The sequence below is a fragment of the Salmo trutta genome, chromosome 28 (assembly GCF_901001165.1).
Source record: "Salmo trutta chromosome 28, fSalTru1.1, whole genome shotgun sequence".
Classification (NCBI taxonomy): Eukaryota; Metazoa; Chordata; class Actinopteri; order Salmoniformes; family Salmonidae; genus Salmo; species Salmo trutta.
This window is the reverse complement of record NC_042984.1, coordinates 21,697,478-21,716,689: the sequence shown is the minus strand read 5'-3', so window position 1 is coordinate 21,716,689 and position 19,212 is coordinate 21,697,478. Positions and strand designations below refer to the sequence as shown.

General features: G+C 39.0%; 1 protein-coding gene and 1 long non-coding RNA gene across 2 annotated transcripts in view; both read left to right on the top strand.

The window, feature by feature from the left end:
• The first annotated feature begins 4,185 nt into the window (after window positions 1–4,185).
• On the top strand, window positions 4,186–10,807 carry LOC115165802 (uncharacterized). The gene is made up of 3 exons (XR_003870241.1): window positions 4,186–4,362; window positions 7,294–7,394; window positions 10,773–10,807. It is a non-coding gene; the product is annotated as an uncharacterized LOC115165802 (long non-coding RNA).
• Window positions 10,808–15,206: 4,399 nt separating this feature from the next.
• Window positions 15,207–19,212, top strand: part of LOC115166489 (immunoglobulin-like and fibronectin type III domain-containing protein 1) — a 28,250-nt gene continuing 24,244 nt past the window's right edge. The window contains exons 1-4 of the mRNA XM_029720383.1: window positions 15,207–15,324; window positions 15,758–15,897; window positions 15,982–16,081; window positions 16,177–16,221. Coding sequence (XP_029576243.1) covers window positions 15,237–15,324; window positions 15,758–15,897; window positions 15,982–16,081; window positions 16,177–16,221 — 373 coding nt within the window. The 5' untranslated portion in view covers window positions 15,207–15,236. The remainder of the gene's footprint in view (window positions 15,325–15,757; window positions 15,898–15,981; window positions 16,082–16,176; window positions 16,222–19,212) is intronic.

Below are 19,212 nucleotides of genomic sequence, written 5' to 3'. Positions count from 1 at the left end.
CTTTCTGCAGCCAATTATTTTATGATGTATGCTTTAAGAATAGCGTTTGATTTATTTATGTGGCCTTGATATGTGACCTGAACAGGTTGGCTGTGCATAGCATACCCACGTTGAGAGATAAATCCGGTCTCTCCGCCAGAGATGCTCCTGTCACTCTCCATGCCTCTTCAGTGGAACGGGATCACTTGTTTACCCAACTTCTCAATATACTGTATTACCTCAGGTAGTGGTGGAAATACCCAATTGTCATACTTGAGTCAAATGAAAGATACCTTAATAGAAAATAACTCAAGTAAAAGGTGAACGTCACCCAGTAAACTACTACTTGAGTAAAGTCTAAAAGTATTTGGTTATAATATACTTAAGTAAAAGTATAAATAATTTCAAATTCCAAACCAGATGGCAAGATATTCTTGTTTTTTTTAATTTACGGATAGCCTGGAGCACACTCCAACACTCACACATAATTAACAAACAAAGCATTTGTGACCATTTTCTTGTTCTGCTAAGCATTAAAAATGTAAGTACTTTTGGGTGTCAGGGAAAACGTATGGGAGTCAAAAAGTACATTATTTTATTTAGGAATGTACTGGAGTAAAAGTAAAAGTTGTCAAAAATATAAATAGTAAAGTAAAGTACAGATACCTAAAAAAATTACTTAAGTAGTACTTTAAAGTATTTTTACTTAAGTACTTTACACCACTGACCTCAGGCATGTCAGCTAAAACATGTATTTACTCTCCAGAGGCTGATTCAGGACTTTTACAAGCATTTCTAGAAGCTTACAAAGGGTCACCACACCACGACCTCACAAAATGATATGTACAACTTTTGAAGAAGACGTTTGATGAATGGCAGGTAATTTGAGTGACCACTTGGCAGAACACCCGGCACATGTTGAAGACCCTTTATGTCCATTTAGAGTCCTGTCTCTTGCACATAGTACAGGTATGGCTCATCTAGGCAAGAGGCCATGCTTACCATATACATTTTGATATATGAAATGTATTATTTAATTTTCTCAGAAGATATTACCCATCATTGCATATATTTATCAAAATTATTTTCCCGAGTTCGTCACCAGCTACGTCAGAGATCGCTGACATACTGACGTTTAAAATGGCAAGATAACTGCTAACAAAAAAGTAAACTTCACTTGTTTTTTCTTCCTGTTTTCCTCATCGAGATCTGGTTGTCTCTTGTTGTATTTTGAATGACCAGGCACTGGTGACATAACCCAAAGGCCGCCATGCTCCAATGAGGGGCCGGCCATTGCTGTCTTGTTAGCACCCAGGCGGCTCCCCTCAGTACTTGTCCATGGCTGGAATGATCACTATGTGCCATGACATTTTATCAATATGGAAAAGGATCGACGAAGGGACTAATCCAGTAGGTTTATGTGGGATTATGCCTACTCTGGAGGCTATTTAGTTCCACTAGGGGAACTGTACGTGGAAGGACGAACATGGCAGGAGACTGGCACCACATGAAACTTGCTAGTCTTTTTGAAATAAACACATCCGGCGTTCTGGTCAGCTGCAGCTTGTTATGATATTTGTACCTCCAGACGATTAGTATTTCATTATTTTAGGATGGCTCACTTTAGAAGAGGAAGCTAGGTGAACTCATTGAACTTACAAATATGTTAATGTTGCTTAGATGAGAAACATCAAAAATGTCTACACAGATTTGAATGATAGCGAACATGTTTAGATGCCATGTATATTCACTTCTTGATGTAAACAAATATCAATGCTTGGGAAAAGGTACTATGGTCTGTACGCATTTCACTAGCAGCAAACAGCTTGGAAAGCATGTACTGCATTGTGGTGTGTCAGTTGAAAGTTCGCTTTCACGTACTACAACAACATGACCAAGGCGTCCAAACCTCTTGCTCCCTGTGTTTTCATTTGCAGCGCAATGTTAGATGTTTTATTACCCAGTTTAAAATATCCTCTTTGTCCTTTCATCAATCATGGTCAAGTGACCGCATTTGTCATATCAAGTTTTGGGGACACGCAACCTTCAGCATTACAAGTTCATATTCTTGATTATTTATGCCGCTACAGTATATAGGATGGTGCCATAGAAACAAACTACAGAAAGACTAGTAGAGTGTCTGTGCGAACAGTAATGATGCAAACAACATTGCACAAGCACAATATATTGTATCCTCCATTCGGTATTCGGAATTCTCCTTTGGATCATGACCAGACTGTCAAAGCAGCAGTAATTACATAGAAGCCACTCTGAGTGTGAAGGATTAAGATCTCAGAGATATCAGAAACAGACACGTTCCCATGGAGAGGACCGAGTATAAACAGGCATTACACTCAGTCCTCCTCATGCAAGTGTCTGCCATTGGAAATGCAGGAACAACTGCAAAAACAAACTGTCAGACACGACTATCAGGCAGATGAGATAAGGTTTTGACTAGGCTGTTTTGACGCAAACATCAAGGGTGGTGTTTTTATGCTTAGTTTCCTGACTTCTTTATGCTATCTGTGTCCTTTCAAAGAAGTTATAATGTACAGTGCTGTGGAAAAGTATTTGCCCCCTTTCTGATTTTCTCTATTTTTGACTATTTTTTACACTGAATGTTATCAGATCTTCAATCAAAACCTAATATTACATAAAGGGAACCTGAGTTTACAACACAAAAATACTTATTTTATTGATTTAATTAACAAAGTTATGCAACACCCAATTCCCCTGTGTGAAAAATGAATTGCCCCCTTACACTCAATAACTGATTGTGCCACCTTTAGTTGCAATGACTGCAACAAAATGCTTCCTGTAGTTGTTGATCAGTCTCATTGCTGTGGAAAAACTTTGGCCCACTCTTTCATGTAGAACTGCTTTAACTCAGTGACATTTGTTGGTTTTCAAGCATGAACTGCCCATTTCAAGTCTTGACAGAATATCTATATTGGGATTAGGTCTGGACTTTAACTAGGCCATTCCAAAACTTAAAGTGTGTTGCTTTTTAACCAATTTTCATGTAGATTTGATTGTGTGTTTTGGATCATTGTCTTGCTGCATGACCCAGCTGCGCTTCAGCTTCAGCTCACAGACATATAGAATTCTACAGGAGAATGTCAGGCTATGATACTGAGTAGGATTCATGTTTCCTTCTATTAAGGCAAGTCATTCAGTCCTGAGGCAGGAAATCATCTCCAAACCACCACCAATCTAATATTAGGTTTTGGTTGATGATCTGATAATATTCAGTATAAAAAATATGCAGAAGTAGAGAAAATTAGGAAGGGGGCAAATACTTTTTCACATCACTGTATATTAGAACAATGCTGAAACTGAGATCCTTGTGTTGATTGAAAGTTAAGTTCTCACAAAAGTTATTCAAAGCCCTTTAACTTTAGTTTAAGTCAATGGGTTTTCCTTTTAAAAGACTCATAAGAGTCCTCCAACAACAACTGTCTCGGAGCACTAACAGGATGAGAAAAAGACATGACACAATAAAATAAGGTACTCTTCATTACATATAACATGTTACATAATGCATTTAGCATGATGAAAGGGACAAGTGACTCCTTAACCTCAACCTCTGAAGTTTACTTTGCAGTATCATCACAGCTGATGACCATTAGTGCTACGAGAGGTCAGCTATGTAAGATCAATATTAACCCACGTTGTGTTTGTCAAGCTACAGTATATGGGAAGCATATGGTGTTTCCCCTTGATGAAATGACTACAATATTCTTTGAAGTGCTTTTTAGCAGTAACACTAGTTGACCGTTGAATAGAGGCATATAAGAAATGAAAACAAATTATGTGAATAACTTCATGTACATATCTTGCATTTGAAACAATCCCCATTTTCTGTTTGAATTAAAGGAGCTAATGAATAAGATAAATCTACTCTCTGATTGAGTGATATAGGCACTGTATGCGTGACAAGATTTGAATACCAACCTAATGTCTACATAACTTTAAATGGAGACCACCACACCAATCATGTTCTTTTCAGCAAATGTTTCTGTAAAGATGGCTAGACTGTCACCAGTCATTATGTGGTGTAGAGAAACTCAGTATCTGTTGATACCCCTCACTCCATCATCCTTTTCATCATATAGCCCCCCACCCCCAGACCACCCTCCTCCCCTTTTGAGGAACCGTCTGCCTAAATACAGGGAGAGCCTCCTCTTGATCAGAATCACTGTGTCTGGTTACTAACTGGCTGACAGAGAAATCAAACCCGTTTCCTCCAAAGGATTTACTACAAAGCAAAACCTTGAGGGCAGCGAGAAAATACCCCAAGAAATACCCAAGGAAATACCCAAGCCCTCAAATACAGTCTGAGTTGGACTAACAGGACGTGAACAGTAGACAGGCGACAGGCAGGTAAGCTTCCTTTAACTGACTATTGCAAGATCATACTGAGTAAGGTCACCGGAGAAATGTAATTTCCAGGGACGATAAAGACACACATGGTAAAGACACATGAAGTCATTGCAGTAGGCAGGCCTGGGTTCAAATACTATTTAAAATCTTTCAAATACTTTGAGTGTTTGCTTTAGGCTGCCTGGAAAGCCAGGTGGTAGGTGTTAGCACTTTTGAGACGTTTCTATTGGTTGCATTGCAGCAGACAATCTCAATCAAGCACATATACAGTATTTTCAATTATTTCTAATAGCATTTGAACCCAGGTCTAGCAGTAGGTTACCAGCAGGGTCACAGCTAACTATAGCGGTCGAAGTGTGTACTGTCAGTGTTTGTCCTGCTACTGTTATGACTCATGGGACGGGAAAGAACATGACAAGAAGGGAATGCTTGGCACCCTGATGTTCATTAAAGTCATATATTTTTTATTTAGTATGGTGCTCTGACTGCCAAGAAGTGATGACCCTCAAATCCCTTTGGGACACTTTCCATGTAGCATTATTGCTTTAATTCAAACTACTGTAGCTCTTAGGAACTTCTAAACATTAAGGTTCAGAGTTTGCCATTTTGTTCAGCAGGTTTGATTTATTGTACTCACATCAGCTAAGCATATACTTCTTTATTTGGAATGTTTCAAAGAAAATACTGTACTCAACAACGATCTCTCAGATCATCTTGTGAGGACATGTGAGGGTAAACTAGCCCAGCACTGATTGATTTATAAAACTCAACTGTCTGTGCCATATTTCGTCATGCTTAGCCTCTCACTATGTATCAGTTGGCAGGTACACATGCAAGTGAAGTTCAATTGGTTTAGACTTAGAGCATGGAACACTCAATTAGAACAGCATGTGCGTTATTGACAAAGAATGCTATCTTCTGCAACCTATACTTCTGCAACCTGTCCAACTATTGACTTTTTCCACAACTGCTACCAGTTTGATTCCAAAACATTGACATCAAATACATGTTGACAGTGAAACAAATAAAAGTATTAAAAATATATACAGTGCCTTCGGAAAGTATTTAGACCCTTTGACTTTTTCGACATTTTGTTACGTTCCAGCCTTTTTCTCATCAATCTACACACAATACCCTATAATGGCAAAACAAGAAAACTGTTTTATAGAAATATTCTAATGAGTCGCCGCCCCAACATTTGAATTATAACTCATAGAGCAAAGAACACTTTTGTGAACTGCAAAGAATCATTTCAGGGCTCAAAGGGATATTATTTGAGTCATTACGATTCCACACCTTTCTTTGTGTATATAGTGCATTCGGAAAGTAGAAGTAGAAGAATGGGAGAAACTCCCCAAATACAGGTTTGCCAAGCTTGTAGCGTCATACCCAAGAAGACTCAATGCTGTAATCGCTGCCAAAGGTTCTTCAACAAAGTACTGAGTAAAGGGTCAGAATACTTATGTAAATATAATATTTCCGTTTTTTGTATTTTTTTTATATGCACATTTTCAAAAAACTGTTTTTGCTTTGTCATAATGGGGTAGTGTGTGTAGCTTGATGAGGGAAAAAAACGATTTAATACATTTTAGAATAAGGCTGTAATGTAACAAAATGTGAAAAAAGTCAAGGGGCCTGAATACTTTCCGATGGCACTATATATAAAGGATATTTCATGCTGAAACCCCCATATTAAACACCTATGGTGTTCAATTGATTGATGGTTTATATTTAGGATCATGTTTTACAGCTTTGACATATTTTTTATTTTAAAATCATCTTATTCAATTATTTAATTTATTTGACATGTGATAAGGCCACACAGAAGGCCAGTGATTATTACCGACACCTGTGATAATCTGAAGTACTCAAACGGGTACTTTATGTAATAGATTACATAGAAATCTTTCAAAGACAACAACATTCTGGTAGTTTAGTGGAAAACGAATGTTTCCAGTATTATACCCTCCCTTTGCAACCCTAACCAAGCCCCTTAAGCTTTTCTACTGCAATCACCTTAAGCCTGCCACTTTTTGGCTAGACAATTCTTAGACTGAGTTTACACAGGCACTCTAATTCTTATATTTTGCCTTTTTTTTCTTTTTTCTCTAAAACAGATCAGATCGTTTGCCAAAAACTGTTACAAACTAGATACTTGTTTGCATTCTTATATGAAAAACCTTTGTTGACCTTGCCATTTCTATCTGTGTACCCATTCAAGTATAACCATTCCAGTCATTTGCACATTCTTGGTGATAGCATGGCCCTAGTTTTATGAGGTATGTGCCCTATCACATGCACAGGGTTAGTCTTGGCTGTTTAATGAAAGGTAATACATCTTCTGAATCCCATGTAATTAAATTGGCTTCTGACAGTTTAAAATGACAACACCACACAAAAAGATGAAAGGCAATGTACTGTATGCTGTATCTTTATCAGATTATGAGAAACACAGACACACACACACAGACACACACACTTTGCCTTGCTCATGGTACACAATCATATGCATCCCATAAATAATGAATATTGTCAGCAAACAAGGAACTTTTCATCTCTTAGATTAAATACAGTCTACGGTACAGCACACTGTGCACCCTGAGCATGTGTCATTGTCACTGTTATGAGCTGTGGTCACTATCAGTCGCACAGGAAAAGGGCATCAGCCTAAAGTTCAAACACAACATGCATCCTTCACACTCCACATTTAATGGACACCTCAGCAAGTGCAAGACTTTACAGATGACATGTCAACATTGCCTTCTAGAGACAGACATACAGCTCAGCTGTGTTCAGGAACTTTGGACTCTGCCACCTCTTTTGGAAAGACATTCTCGTAATAGATAAAGTATAATAGAGAACAATGATTAAAAATATTACAATTCCTAAGTAATCAATCAGTTGATGTTTACATGATGTTTTCATTTACAGAGAGCCCCCTGACTGACTGAGCTTTTTGGATCACACACACACATCTGCCAAGATGTGGAAGAAGTCAAAGGTCACAGACCAGACGGCCACTGGCCAAGGAGGTACTGTATACATGAGTGTTCCTTTCTCTCCTTCCTAATTCCAGTACAGTACATACTAAGACAGAGAAGACATCAAACATCAAGCGTTATCTTCACAAGGCCCCCAATGATTGCCAGAGAAAATAAAGATGTGAATACCTTGTGGTGCACTGTGGTATTGCAGTAGCCTATATTGGCAGCAAACACTTCATGACCAAAAGTATGTGGACACCTGTTTGTCGAACATCTGATTCCAAAATGATGGCTATTAATATGGAGTTGGTCCCCCCTTTGCTGCTATAACAGCCTCCACTCTTCTGGGAAGGCTTTCCACTAGATGTTGGAACAATGCTGCAGGGACTGGCTTCCATTCAGTCACAAGAGCATTAGTGAGGTCGGGCACTGATGTTGGGCGATTAGGCCTGGCTCGCAGTCGGCGTTCCAATTCATCCCAAAGGAGTTCGATGGGGTTGAGGTCAGGGCTCTGTGCAGGCCAGTCAAGTTCTTCCACACCGATCTCGACAAAACATTTCTCTATGTACCTTGCTTTGTGCACAGGGTCATTGTCATGCTGAAATATGAAAGGGCCTTGCCCAAACTGTTGCCACAAAGTTGGAAGCACTTGAGTAGGGGATGGGGTAGGTAGCATTCTCCTGGCATCCGCAAAACCCGTCACTCCAGAGAACTTCATCCCTCCAGAGAACACGTTTCCACTGCTCCAGAGACCAATGGCGGCAAGCTTTACATCACTCTAGCCGATGCCTAGCATTGCGCATTGTAATCGGCCATGGAAACCCATTTCATGAAGCTCCCAACGAACAGTTATTGTGCTGAAGTTGCTTCCAGAGGCAGTTTGGAAGTTGGTAGTGAGTGTTGCAACTGAAGGCAGACGATTTCCACACGCTACACGCTTCAGTACTCTGTGAACCCGTTCTGTGAGCTTGGGTGGCCTATCACTTGGCGACTGAGCCATTGTTGCTCCTAGACGTCTTCACTTCACAATAACATAACTTAGAGTTGACCAGGGCAGCTCTAGCAGGGCAGAAATTTGATGTAGTGACTTGTTGGGAAGGTGGCATCCTATGATGGTGCCACGTTGAAAGTCACTGAGCTCTTCAGTAAGGCCATTCTACGGCCAATGTTTGTCTATTTTTTTATTACCTTTATTTAACCAGGTTGACCAGTTGAGCATGGTGGTGGTAGTGTGATGGTTTGGGGGTGCTTTGCTCCCTCAGGACCTTGACGACTTGCCTTAATAGAACGAACCATGAATTCTACTCTGTATCATAGAATTCTACAGGAGAATGTCAGGCCATCTGTCTGTGAGCTGAAGCTGAAGCGCAGCTGGGTCATGCAGCAAGACAATGATCCAAAACACACAATCATGTCTACATGAAAATTGGTTAAAAAGCAACACACTTGACGTTTTGGAATAGCCTAGTCAAAGTCCAGACCTAATCCCAATTGAGATGTTCTGGCAAGACTTGAAATGGGCAGCTCATGCTTGAAAACCCACAAATGTCACTGAGTTAAAGCAGTTCTGCATTGAAGAGTAGGCCAAAATCCCTCCACAGCAATGAGACTGATCAACAACTACAGAAAGAATTTGGTTGCAGTCATTTCAGTTAAATGTGCCTCAACCAGTTATTGAGTGTACGGCAGCAATTCATTTTAATTGTAATTTGTAAACTCAGCTTCCCTTTGTGTAATATTAGGTTTTGATTGAAGATCTGATAACATTCAGTGTCAAAAATATGCAAAAATAGAGAATATCAGAAAAGGGGAAATACTTTTTCACGGCACGGTATAGTGTATGTTGGCGGAAAGCCTACTTTAGCATTGCTACTTATACTGGCCAAGTAAAACTATTTTTCATAATAGCCGGGTTACAAAAATGCTTTAATCATGCAAACTATTTTTCTCTGGGACCAATTATTTTCCCATTATGAACAGGAGAATTTGTTTGACCTTTTTTCATATTGAGAAAAGGCTGTCCTTAGGGAACTCAATGGATTGAAGAAATTGTACTTTTGTACATGCACTGTGGCTAGTGGGCCCTAGTGTGATTGTTTAATAGTACCTTGTGGAATTACAATAAAGGAACTGATGAGACTAACATTTCATATATTTGCTTTATGGTAATGCATAAAAAGACACTACTGAGGACCACAGAATGGCAATATCAGGGCTCCTGCTAACTCTTAACTCTCAGGCACTATGGATGTACCAAGGTGCCTGATCAGTCTATTATGAGATTTTTTGTATAATTTTTTTTAATGTAACCTTTATTTAACTAGGCAAGTCAGTTAATATCAAATTCTTATTTACAATGATGGCCTATCCCTGCCAAACCCTAACCCGGACGACGATGGGTCAATTGTGCACCACCCTATGGGACTCCCAATCACAGCTGGTTGTGATACAGCCTGGAATCAAACCAGGGTCTGTAGTGACGCCTCTAGCACTGAGATGCAGTGCCTTAGACCACTGCACCATTCGGGAGATGAACCACCCCAAGAAAAACCACAACAAAGAAAATGAGAACATCTTGTTTCAAGTGATCAGCACTTTCAGAAGAGGCGACCAAGACCCAAAACAATGAACAAGACAAGATGGAACTCGGTTTAAAATGAATGTTCAGTCTCATTGAATATTGAACATTGCAGATGAGCCCGAGGGTTGTCTCCTTTATACACAACGCAGCTCTTTGAAATATAGCCATTCAATCAGAGTTGAGTAGAACATAAACACAAGAACATTGGAATTGCCCTGAGGATGGGGAGGGAAGGACATGAAATCAAGCTCTAGGGTCTAGTACCATGTCTCACAGGAGAGAAAAAAATCTCTACAACATTAAATTGTCTGAGATTCAGACACATCTGCAAGAAATGAATGAAGTTGTATTGCCGTACTAATTTGGTCCTTGTAGTACCATTAGTTAAGTTCTATTAGTTATGTCTTTAACTATTGTCCTTAATTAAATGTACAAAACTACATTACAAATGTAGTGAAGTGTCTTTCTACCTGTATTTGTCTTTCACCCCATTTATTAAATTGGTCACACTTTACTTTAAGCCAACAATTCTTCATTACTTGTTTTAGGCATATATGAGCCTTTATGATGATGTATTATAAGGCTTACATAATATGTTACATAATATTAAATTATGGCTTTTAGTAAAGTGTTACAAATGTATTGTATGTCCCTATGTTGGAATATATCCTGTCTTTACCATACATATCGTAATGTATGAGGATTCTAATGTCTCAAAGTACTAGGCCTAAACCATGTCTTTGCCAGAAAGGTACTTCTCCTCTCCCTCTCTCCAAGTCCTTACCAGGATTAATGTTTCTTGTCCCATCTGTTTCCATGTCATCCTTTTGTCTTTGCACGCCCAGGCCCTTCAGAGGCTGAACAGGAAGAAGAGAAAAAAGGTAGGACAGTGATGATCAAAAAGCAAGTTTCGCTTTTTCACTCACTGGTGTTTTGGTTTTCAAATTCCATACATTGAGGTAAATTGATTTTGATTGGTTGTCCTGAGATTTTAAATATTCTGGGCAATTAACTAAATAATTTAACCTCATGCTGCCTTCAGGTCAGATGTGACCTCTGGACATATTTGAAGATGAAAAACACAAACAAACAAAATGTTCAACTATTTTGGATTCAAACATCAGTGGTATAGTATTTGTGTTGTATTCATGTTTTAGAAGATTGTGCAGTCTGTGGTATTCATACACATTCTTCTGGAATGCACATACCGGGAAATATAAATGTTTATTTTCTTAAGATATTGTAAAACATAAAGGTAAACTGTAATCAATGTACTTCAGGATAAAGAGGTTGGTTTACCTTTGATGTCTACATTCTGTTACGAAAATATAAAAAAATACAAAAACTCATGTGACAAAACACTTCCAAAAACTCAGAGCCATTTTCCTGTGTGAAATTGTAAAATACTCTTCACATTCAAGGACAAAAATAATTTGTAAAAAATTTACTGCCCAGTGCACTTTGGATGTTTATTGTCATGTCATGTGAACAGTAAAGGCATTGAAACAAACCATTTCCAGTACCTCACATGTGGAAAAGCACGTCATGACTGACATCTGCTGGTGAGGATAAGAAGTCAGATAAAGCCCCAACCTAAATGTCAGTCATGCAAAATGAACAACCTGGCCAGAGATGCAGCAGGTGCATAGTATGTTAAACAAAATGGAAGTAAATATACATACATATATACAGTACCAGTCAAAAGTTTGGACACACCTACTCATTCAAGGGTTTTTCTTTATTTTTTATATTTTCTACATTGTAGAATAATAGTGTAAACATCAAAACTATGAAATAACACATATGTAATCATGTAGTAACCAAAAAAGTGTTAAAGAAATCAAAATATATTTTATATTTGAGATTCTTCAAAGTAGCCACCCTTTGCCTTGATGACAGCTTTGCACATTCTTGGCATTCTCTCAACCAGCTTCATGAGGTAGTCACCTGGAATGCATTTTAATTAGCAGGTATGCCTTGTTAAAAGTTCATTTGTTTGCATTTGAGGCAATCAGCTCTGTTGTGACAAGGTAGGGATGGTATACAGAAGATAGCCCTATTTGGTAAAAGACCAAGTCCATATTGTGGCAAGACCAGCTCAAATAAGCAAAGAGAAAGGACAGTTCATCATGACCTTAAGACATGAAGGTCAGTCAATACAGAAAATGTGATCTTTGAAAGTTTCTTCAAGTGCAGTTGCAAAAACCATTCAGTGCTATGATGAAATTGGCTCTCATGAGGACCGCCACAGGAAAGGAAATCCCAGACTTACCAGAGTTCACTAGAGTTCCCAGCCTTCGAAATTGCAGCCCAAATAAATGCTTCACAGAGTTCAAGTAACAGACACATCTCAACATCAACTGTTCAGAGGAGACTGCATGAATCAGGCCTTCATGGTCGAATTGCTGCAAATAAATCACTACTAAAGGACACCAATAAGAAGAAGAGACTTGCTTGAGCCAAGAAACACAAGCAATGGACATTAGACCGTGGAAATCTGTCCTTTGGTCTGATGAGTCCAAATTTGAGATTTTGGGTTCCACCCGCCATGTCTTGTGAGACGCAGAGTAGGTGAACCGATTATCTCTGCATGTGTGGTTCTCACAATGAAGCATGGAGGAGGTGGTGTGATGGTGTGGGGGTGCTTTGCTGGTGACACTGTCTGTGATTTATTTAGAATTCACACACTTAACCGGCATGGCTACCACAGCATTCAGCAGTGATACTCCATCCCATCTGGTTTGCGCTTAGTGGGACTATCATTCATTTTTCAACAGGACAATGACCCAACACATCTCCAGGCTGTGTAAGGACTATTTGACCAAGAAGAGAGTGATGGAATGCTGCATCAGATGACCTGGCCTCCACAATCACCCAACCTCAACCCAATTGAGATGTTTTGGGATGAGTTGAACCGCAGAGTGGAGCAAAAGCAGCCAACAAGTGCTCAGCATATGTGGGAATTCTTTCAAGACTGTTGGAAAAGCCAAGAGTGCCAAGAGTGTGCAAAGTTGTCATTTTAGATTCTTTTTTAACATTTGTTATTTCCCCTTTATTTAGCCAGGTAGGCCAGTTGAGAACAAGTTCTCATTTACAATTGCGACCTGGCCAAGATAAAGCAAAGGAATGCGACACAAACAACAACACAGAGTTACACATGGAATAAACAAACGTACAGTCAATAACACAATAGAAAAAGACTATATACAGGGTGTGCAAATGGCGTAAGGAGATAAAGCAATAAATAGGCCATATTAGCGAAGTAATTACAATTTAGCAAATTAACACTGGAGTGATAGATGTGCAGATGATGATGTGCAAGTAGAAATACTGCTGTGCAAAAGAGAAAAAAAGTTAATAAAAACAATATGGGGATGAGGTAGGTAGTTGTATGGGCTATTTACAGATGGGCTGTGTACAGCTGCAGCGATCAGTAAGCTGCTCAGATAGCTGATGCTTAAAGTTAGTGAGGGAGATATAAGTCTCCAAATTCAGCGATTTTTGCAATTCATTCCGGTCATTGGCAGCAGAGAACTGGAAGGAAAAGCGGCTAAAGGAGGTGTTGGCTTTGGGAATGACCAGTGAGATATACCTGCTGGAGTGCTACCGGTATGTGTTGTTATGGTGACCAGTGAGCTGAGATAAGGCGGCGCTTTACCTAGCAAAGACTTATAGATGACCTGAGCCAGTGGGTCTGGCGACGAATATGTAGCGAGGGCCAGCCAACGAGAGCATACAGGTCGCAGTGGTGGGTAGTATATGGGGCTTTGGTGACAAAACGGATGGCACTGTGATAGACTGCATCCAGTTTGCTGAGTAGAGTGTTGGAGGCTATTTTGTAAATTACATCAACAAAGTTGAGGATCGGTAGGATAGTCAGTTTTACGTGGGTATGTTTGGCAGCGAAATAGGCTTTGTTGCGAAATAGGAAGCCGAATCTAGATTTCATTTTGGATTGGAGATGTTTAATATGAGTCTGGAAGGAGAGTTTACAGTCTAGCCAGACACCTAGGTATTTGTAGTTGTCCACATATTCTAAGTCAGAACCATCCAGAGTAGTGATGCTGGCCAGGCGGGCGGGTGTGGGCAGCAATCGGTTGAAAAGCATGCATTTATAATGAGTAATGTAGGCATGTCCAAACTTCTGACTGGTATTGTATATATACAGTGCATTCAGAAAGTATTCAGACCCCTTGACTTTTTACACATTTGGTTACGTTACAGCCTTATTCTAAAATGGATTAAATCATTTTTTCCCCCTCATCAATCTACACACTATACCCCATATTGACAAAGCAAAAACAGGATTTTAGACATTTTTGCAAATGTATTAAACATAATGTTACGATGCCTCCTAGTAGGAGGGAGGTGCAGGAATCAGGAGCAGGAGAGCAAGGAAGTTCCAGTGGCACAAATGTTATTTAATGTAGTCCCGACTCAACAACAACATGGGGGAAAACACGCACAAAACGAAGTCGCCACACACAGGGAAACTCATTACACACACGGAGGAGAAACCTCGACTCCTAAACAAAATCTCGAAACGGTAACACTACCGAATGAAATGAAAACCCACCGAAATCAACTAAATGAACACAGGTGTGATAAAACAGACAGACACAAACGAAAAGGAAAAATAGATAGATGGCAGGGAGAGGAGCCACCTTCGGTGGAAGTCGTGACACATAAAAAACTTAAATATCACATTTACATAAGTATTCAGACCATTTACTCAGTACTTTTTTCAAGCACCCTTGACAGTGATTAAAGTATATTATCCGCACAGAAGAATAGGTGAAACTCCCCAAATACAGGTATGCCAAGCTTGTAGCGTCATACCCAAGAAGACTGCAGGCTGTAATCACTGCCAAAAGTGCTTGAACAAAATACTGAGTAAATGGTCTGAATACTTATGTACATTTGATATTTCAGTTTCTATTTTAAATACATGTGCAAAAAAATCTAAAAACCTTCTTTTGCTTTGTCATTATGGGGTATTATGTGTAGATTGATAAGGGGGGAAAAAAACAATATAATCCATTTTAGAATATTGCTATAACATAACAAAATGTGGAAAAAGTCAAGGAGTCCGAATACATCCCGAATGTATTGTATTTATATATCATGATTGAATAATTGATAATTGATTCATGCCATTTTTGAGTGCAGTTCAGTTCATGTTCATTGATTCATTGATTGGATTTATGTTTTTGTAAAACATTTGTTGGGGCTTAATCAGACTTATTTTCCTCTTACTTCTCATCTTTTCTCCAGCTGGCATCAAGAAGAGGTCCAAGGTCCCTGGGGTCATGATCACGCAGTTTATAGAGGTTCTACCAGAGGGCAAGAGCACCCCAGACTTCCTTCGCAAACCCATCGCTCTAACCATTCAAGAGGGTGAGCCCCCAGGATGTTTTAGGAGATCTGTATCAGGCCTAGGCCCTCTCAGTGTTGGTCTATGTGCTCAGAGGCGTCATGCCCATAGGGGGCACAGGGGCACGTGTCCCCTAAGATTTGTCAAACTTTTTAAAATATTTCTTTTTTTCTCTGTAATACTACACTTAGCTTATATGAAGTTGGCTTTAGCTAGTCCAGATAGATTCCCCATCTCCCAAACTCATAACTAGCTACCAAGAAGCTTTTTCATTCTACCAGTCAAGTTAAAGTAGCTAGCTTGTCTAACTATCTTAGCTAGCATGCCTGCTGGCAAGGTTGGTAGACTTGAAAAAAGCAAGCAATAACTAAATAAGACTCATATTCCTTTCAATGCTTTTTCACGTTGGGATTTGGGGTATGTTATAATGAATCAATGTTTTTGCACATCCTACAGGTAAATTAGCAATTTTCAAAGCCAATGTGTGTGGTGATCCCAAACCAGAGGTGACATGGGGAAGAGCTAAGGGGGATATGTCAGACAGAGAAAGATTTCAAAAGAAATATGATGAAGCTACTGGTGAATACACTTTAGAGGTGAGTCTAATCTTATGCACAAGAGTGTGCATATAACCCATGAATCTGTTCAGTTGTGATTAAACAGTTAATTTATTTCACCAGATTCACAGAGTGTCTGGAGAGGAGGCAGACACTTACAAATGCTATGCTATCAATGAATATGGCAAGGCTATTTGCACTGCAGCATTGAATGTGATTGAGGGTGAGAATGTTTGTTTCTTTACACTTCATGTAACTTACTTGTATGATCAGTTGAGTCCTTGTGTTTTGGTGCTAATCCTAAACGTCTGTTATTAGTTGGATTCAAGAAGAAGAGGGCCATGGAGCAGTTAGAAGACATAGGTGGGTATTTTCATTGATTCATCCATCCATCCATGATAAAAATAAAAAACCTACAAAAGAGTATTTGGAGGAGGAGATTTTTCAATCCGTTACCTAATATTTTGACCTGCTCTCTAAAAAAATAGCATTGTTTATGGAAACCATTTTTTAATGATGAAAGCACATTTAATAATTGCATTTATGTGTTTGCTTACCATGTCATGTGGTACTGTTGATCATTTGCCAACAAGTAACATTTTTAAAAGAGAAAGAAATGTATGGGACATTTGTAGGAGGCAGCCATTCAATTGGTTTTGGCGCCAAACATTTGTTTGCTGCTCCACTAGTTTCACTCTGTTAATCATGCTTTTTGTGTTTTAATGTTACTCCTACAAAGTGCACAAATGTTATTATTAGGATGGCTATTCCTATGTTAAAAGTAATGATTAGAACTTACCTTTGATCCCTCGTAATTTAAGAGGTGAAATATTTGTTCTCTTGTCGTGCTCAGGAAGGGGGCGTGTCAACCAGAACATCGTTCGTCCATGTGTTCGTCCATCCTTTGTGTTGGGTAATGCCCAGTTGGCTAAATCCCAGTGGGAGAGCAATGTGTACCCTGTTTTATTCAATACTTAGGCATGGTTCTACACTAATAATTTAAGTGTGTATTTCTGGCAATTGTGTGTGCTTGTATTTCCTGAATGTGTTTTTGTGGCCCTCATATGGGCCACAAAATCCCTTTTTTTCATTCCATTATTTGTTGATTTTTGCAATGGTAGGCTTATATTCAAACATGAGGCCTTGATGGAAACATATGTAAGCTCTGTCATTCCTGTTGCAGCCAGACAGGGGGCAGGTTGCTACATGGCTATTATCAGGCATTATTAAGTCCTTATAATCTTGGTTTAGATTTAGGCTTACTTATTATTTGATTTCTGTCCAGTTTATGTTCCTGTCTGTTCATCGTCAAGTTTATTGTTTTGTATTAACGTCATGTAGCCCAAAGCAATTCAAACACATTTGTCTTTCAACTTCCGGCTCATTGACAAATGCAAACCATTGTTCAATATGAACTAAAATGGTAATTTTAAATTAAGTGAAATTGTGGGACTTGCTTTAGCTCTTTAAAAGTATTTTTGTGGTTGTGGATGACATTTTTTGATTTTGAATTTAAAAAACAGAGAAGAAGAAAGATTTCATACACCAGCTCTGGAACGGCTTGCGTACCACTGATTTAGACATCACTTCTCACAAGGCCATTTTATGTGATTCTTTCACAAGACTCTGACATTGGCCATAGTCATGTATAACATGTAATGGCATAACACAATAGATTACATTAACTGGAATGATACTCTCACTCATGGTTACACAAAAAGAGCTGTGCGCAAACTGCACCCAAAAATATTCGAATGAGTCGCCTCCCCAACATTTGAATTATAACTCATAGAGCAAAGAACACTTTTGTGAACTGCAAAGAATCATTTCGGGGCTCAAAGGGATATTATTTGAGTCATTACGATTCCACACCTTTCCCAAAGAATCCTTGAGGATCCCTCTTTTCTTTGTGTATATAGTGCATTCGGAAGGTACTCAAACCCCGTGACTTTTTACACATTTTGTTATGTTACAGCTTTATTCTAAAATGTATTACATTTTTACAAAATCTTATCAATCTACATGCAATACCCCATAATGACAAAGTAAAAACAGGTTTCAAACATTTTTGCAAATGTATTAACAATTAAAAACATAAATACCTTATTTACATAAGTATTCAGACCCTTTGCTATGAGACTCGAAATTGAGCTCAGGTGCATCCTGTTTCCATTGATCATCCTTGACATGTTTCTACAACTTCATTGGAGTCCACCTGTGGTAAATTAAATTGATTGGACATCATTTGGAAAGGTGCACACCTGTCTATATAATGTCCCACATTTGACAGTGCATGTAAGGCTAAAAACCAAGCCATGAGGTTGAAGGAATTGTCCGTAGAGCTCCGACACAGGATTGTGTCAAGGCACAAATCTGGGTAAGGGTACCAAAAAATGTCTGCAGAATTGAAGATCCATAACAACACAGTGGCCTCCATCATTCTTAAATGGAAGAACTTTGGAATCATCAACACTCTTCCTAGAGCTGGCCGCCCTGCCAAACTGAGCACTCGGGGGAGAAGGGCCTTGGTCAGAGAGGTGACCAAGAATCTGATGGTCACTCTGACTGAGCTCCAGAGTTCCTCTGTGGAGGTGGGAGAACCTTCCAGAAAGACAACAATCTCTGCAGCACTCCACCAATCAGGCCTTTCTTGTAGAGAATCCGATCGAACATCTTTGAAGAGACTCTGCGGAGAATACATGTGTGCCACGCTTATAGAGTCATATCCAAGAAGACTCTAGGCTGTAATCACTGCAAAAGGTGCTTCAACAAGTACTGAGTAAAGGGTCTGAATACTTATGTAAATGTAATATTGTAATATTTCAGTTGTTTATTTTTAATAAATTCACAAAAAAATCTAAAAACCTTTTTTTGCTTTGCCATTATGGGGTATTGTGTGTAGATTGATGAGGGGGAAAAAACAATTTAATTAATTTTAGAATAAGGCAGTAACATAACAAAATGTAGAAAAAGTCAAAGGGTCTGAATACTTTCTGAATGCACTGTATTTACTTTGTACATATTGTACATACATTTGCTACTGCTTATTTACCTACATCACATTAAAAAGTAATCGCCTCACCATGGGCATTGCACAACTACACTAAAGCTAGACTGGGGCATTGAGAAAACAGTACGTTTTTTATCTGCTACATTGGAATCATTACTTTTTGCTGACGTGAGTAGAGTGAGACATTTTATCCTGTTGTTCTCGGGCGTGAGCTGCATTGAAAATCTAGAACCAAAGCGTAATCTTGCGAAGCCGACAGGCTTACACCTGGTTTCATTTAAATGATTATGATGTATCCTGCTCTGCAAACATGAATCTGGTTTAGCTGCCCTGTTACCATCTAG